The sequence below is a fragment of the Arachis duranensis genome, chromosome 6 (assembly GCF_000817695.3).
Source record: "Arachis duranensis cultivar V14167 chromosome 6, aradu.V14167.gnm2.J7QH, whole genome shotgun sequence".
Classification (NCBI taxonomy): Eukaryota; Viridiplantae; Streptophyta; class Magnoliopsida; order Fabales; family Fabaceae; genus Arachis; species Arachis duranensis.
The window spans coordinates 84,624,350-84,628,842 of record NC_029777.3 but is presented as its reverse complement, the minus strand read 5'-3'; the positions used below and the strand labels follow the sequence as shown (position 1 = coordinate 84,628,842).

The 4,493-nt window shown below is 45.6% G+C and overlaps 2 protein-coding genes across 2 annotated transcripts; both read right to left on the bottom strand.

Annotated features, from left to right (window-relative positions):
• Positions 1 to 1,171: 1,171 nt before the first annotated feature.
• On the bottom strand, positions 1,172 to 2,587 carry LOC107494325 (uncharacterized). The gene has a single exon (XM_016115384.1). It carries the CDS (start codon positions 2,585 to 2,587, stop codon positions 1,172 to 1,174), a length of 1,416 nt encoding a protein of 471 aa, XP_015970870.1.
• A 112-nt stretch (positions 2,588 to 2,699) lies between these two features.
• On the bottom strand, positions 2,700 to 3,794 carry LOC107494327 (uncharacterized). Its single transcript, XM_016115385.1, has one exon. It carries the CDS (start codon positions 3,792 to 3,794, stop codon positions 2,700 to 2,702), a length of 1,095 nt encoding a protein of 364 aa, XP_015970871.1.
• Positions 3,795 to 4,493: the final 699 nt, after the last annotated feature.

The window sequence follows — 4,493 nt, the reverse complement described above, 5'->3', positions numbered from 1 at the left end:
ATTGTAAAAGGTTTTGCGCGAGCACCTTGAAGCTTGGCAATAGTGGAACTTCTCAATTGCGATTGAGAAAGAAAGTGGACGTAGGACAAGGATTGTGCCGAACCACTCTAAATAGCGTTTGCATCTCTCCAAACTCATCTCTTCAATATTATTGTCTTTTACCTTTGAGCAAATAAATTGTGATCGAAAAGTAGCTTCGTAAGTACTTAAGGAGTAGCTTAAGTCCGATTGGTGAAAAGCTTGATCAATTTATTTGAGTTGGTGTCTATTGGAAAGTAAAAGCTCCTTATAAATGCTTAGCAATTGAGTTAAGCTCTTGGAAAAATACTAGTACAATAACACTTTTGTATATTGTCTTTAACTTTAGCAAAAAAAGATTCATTGTTGTTGCAATACTCAATTCACCCCCCCTCTTGAGTAATTGTGCATAGGTTCTACAGTTTTGGGTTGGTAATAAATCGAACCAGAGGGAGTAAGATGGCTAGTGAGGAGATCACCGCCATCATGCAGGGGGACGTGACTCCCCGCAATGGTGGTCAGATCTCAGGCACACAGGCCCCGTTAGATGTTGATCTGAATGAGCCTCCATCCTCATCCGCTGGTCACCAGTTCTGTCTCGGAGGTACTCCTCCATCTGCCTTCACCGCTACATCAGAGTCTGTCGCAGGGCTTTCGGCGGCACCCCTGCATGTTGCGCCACCAGCACAGCCTGCCCCACAGGAGGATGGGGATGACATCGAGGATGAGGAGCCGTTTATCCGCCGAGGTCAGAGGGCACGGGTAGCCCGTCGCTGTGGTACTGGCTCGCATCTGTTTAGATGATTCACGTTTCATGTATTTTGTTCCCTAAAGTTCAATCATGTATGATAGTGATATGTACTTTTCTTGTTATGTTATAGTCTGTTCACCTATGTTTTTTGTTATTTGTGTTGTGGGACATTGACTATTTAGAATCAATGAATCATGAAACAGTTTAGTGTTTATTTTTACTTATTAAATTTTGCATATACGGAACATGTAGCAGTACTCATAATGAAAGAACACATATTCATTACTACTCGCAACAATCAAAGTACAATGTATAAAGATCAACTAGTTACATACATGCTCAAACATTGCATCTAACAGGAAAACTTAAATGTAAATAATACTAACACTAACAACATGCGCACTAATGTCGGCCTGTCTGAGACGATCCTCCAACCTGTGGGCAACTACGTCGTGTGTGTCCGGGTTGGCGACATAGGCCGCACCTCTTTGGCCGATTCGGATCTGCCTCGTCCATGTTCGTCCGTATCCTAGTGGATCTAGGACGACCCTCTCTCGCACGCCTCTTGTCAGGGTCTGGAATCACCGTGGGCCCGTCGTAAGGTGGCCAGAAGCCCTCCGGGATCGGAGGTGTGAATCCCATCCGATACACACTGAACACCGAGCTAATCTGATAGATGCTGCGAACGTAAGAGGTCCAGGTGACCCGTGAGTAGGCACAGCATGTAAGTGCGTGCTGACACGGGAAATGAAGAGCCTGGAAGTACCCGCAGTCACATGTCCGAGAGGCAAGTGATACTCTGTAAGTACCCAAGGAGAAAGAACCAGTCGGAGTGGTCTCTGCTACAGTGAACTCGGAATTATCCCGGTCATACAGCGTCACCGTGAAGCACCTGGCCGTCTTCAAGTTGGCCTCAATACACTTTACCAAATGCTGACTGAATTGTTGTCCTGTTCCCATCTGGGCCTCAGCCTCTCTCCCCTTGCGAACAAAGAGTTCCGCAAGCCTACCATATGTTGCCTTCACCAGGGATGCTACAGGGAGATTTCTGACCCCATTGAGGATAGAGTTCACACACTCGGAGATGTTCGTCGTCATGTGACTGAATCTCCGCCCCTCATCACGATGCTGAGTCCACAACGAGTAATCAATCTGGTTCGCCCACTCACACATCGCCGGATCTTCAGATCGCAGAATATCAAACCAGTAATCAAATTCAACCTCGGTCTTCGCATACGCTGCGTTCACTAGGAGTCTCCTAGCGTCTTTGCCCTTGAAGGTAAGGGCAAAATTAGCCGCTACGTGTCGTATGTAGAATGCACGGTACGCAGATGGTGGTAACCAACCGCCGTCAGGGGCCTCAAGCGCAGCCTTGATGCCGTTGTGCCTGTCCGATATAACCAACAGACCGGACTGCGGGGTCACGTGCTGTCGAAGGTGCGAGAAAAAGAATGTCCAGGACTCCGCATTCTCACCCTCTACTAGTGCGAATGCGACAGGTAGAATATTGGAGTTCCCGTCCTGTGCAATCGCGATGAGCAACGTTCCCCCATACTTCCCATACAGATGTGTGCCGTCAATGCTGACTAGCGGCTTGCAATGACAGAATGCCTCGATGCACGGCGGGAAAGTCCAGAAAAGTCTGTGGAAGTACGCTTGAGACTCGTCCACCTGTCCTTCAATTCGAACTGGGCTCGTCTTAAGGACCGCAACACTACCAGGCATCGTCAGCTGGACACCCAACACCCACCTAGGCAGGTCGTTGTAGGACTCATCCCAGTCACCGTAGATGAGGGCAATAGATTTCTGCTTCGCCATCCAACCCTCCGGTATGTCGGCCTAAAACCAAAGTGCGCTGCCGTGGCGTTCAGGAGCACCTTTATGCTCACGGATGCATCAGCCCTAACCATTGGCATAATGAACGCCGAAATCACAGATAATCAAAACTCCTGTGGTCACTCGAGATGGATGTGGCCAGGCAAGTGTGAGGTCCATTGTACTGTTTGACCTCCCAAATGCCCTTGCGCTTCCGGAGACTCAGTCGAATCAACCATGTGCACCCATTCCCAAACTCGGAACACTTGCCCACATACCGGCGGTGATCGGACTCCACCACCTTGTATTGTACCCCTCGCCAGATGCTGTAAGTCTTCACACTTAACAGGGCCTCATCTTTATCCTGGAATTGCTGACCAACCTGGAACTCTGTCAGACCAGCAGTCCCTTCCGCATCTCTAGCTCCGAATCCAACAGCGTGCCCTAAAACCCCCTCATGTCTCATGGCGTCCAAGTCCAACGAGGAAAAATGTGGTGGATACTGCTGTGTGCCAGAGCTAGAACCACCTACCGCCAACGCAGGCCCATTCGCTCCAATATCATCAGCGCTGTCATCGTCAATCATATCCGGCTCGACGTCATCCTCCTTTTCATCACCCAAAAATCCGTCTCCAACGCCAACAGGTGCAACTCCCACTAAAGCGTTCGGCAAATTTTCCCTTTCCACTACCTCATCGCCTTCGGTGCCATTAAGGTCAACAGCAAAAGATGGGGAGGCGACAGGTTGGACCACTGGTTCGTACACAGGGACGGAGGAGGAAGCAACGGCAGGCTGGGAACTAGAACCTGCTGGATTCGCTATAGTGTTCGTATTCCGGTTCGAACCGCCGGAGCTGGATACCACATCAACCAGCCGTGCCAACAACTCTGGTGTCCACACCTCCGGAAACTGCTGCCGACAAAGAAACATTACTTGCAAGTCCACATCATTATTAATCGTGAAGCAATCATACTTCACGGTATTCTGTAGCACCGTGACTGGAATGCGATAGAAAAACTTCTTTACCCGCTTCGCACCTTCCAGACCGAGCTTTATTAGTACAGCGCTAACAAGGTCATCATAACTCGTCGTAGAAGTTACGATAATACATAGAGGATTCTTATCTGTGAACTTTACTCCGGAACGAGTTTTTCTATTAACAGATCCTCTGTGGTGCACCAAAACCACAAAACTCTCCTCACTAGCCATCTTACTCCCTCTAATGAGACTAACTCGCGTTTTGAACCATATATATACAGCTCAGTCTCAAACTAATTCGAACCGGTCTGGTTCGAACTATGATTTGTGTAATTCGAACCAGCCCGGTTCGAATTACACCAAAAGCGTCTCTCTCTATAATTCGAACCAAACATGGTTCGAATTACATTCATTCTTAATTCGAACCAAGCTGGTTCGATTTATTACCAACCCAAAACAACTAATTCGAACTCTCCTAGTTCGATTTACTCACAATTACAGTTCGAACTAACCTGGTACGAATTATATAAAAATCCGATCTGGCTTATTGCTGAAACGATTTTTGCTTTGACTTATTTACGTAATTTTTGGAGTCAGTTGGCTTATTATAGTTTTTTACCCAAATAAAAAGCTGACCGTGTTGTGAAGTGTGTGCTATATAGTATATACTAAGAGTTAGGATTTTATTTAGGAGTGTTTAAAGAAAAAAATTATTAGTTTTGTAGTGATTAAAAAAATATAATGGTACGTAATTATACGACACTCGAAGAACATATCATCAATTATTTGGATCATCCAATTTATGTAAGTTGATAATTTTGTTATTTTATATATTTAAATAAAAATTTTATTTATATTTATTTATTTTTCATAATTAATATTTTAGATTTTTTTATTTTTGAATATAAATATTGTTAAATATTTTATATA

What these genes read in the sequence shown, in the direction of transcription:
- LOC107494325 (XM_016115384.1), bottom strand. Translation starts at nt 2,587, where the DNA reads ATGGCGAAGCAGAAATCTATTGCCCTCATCTACGGTGACTGGGATGAG.
- LOC107494327 (XM_016115385.1), bottom strand. Translation starts at nt 3,794, where the DNA reads ATGGCTAGTGAGGAGAGTTTTGTGGTTTTGGTGCACCACAGAGGATCT.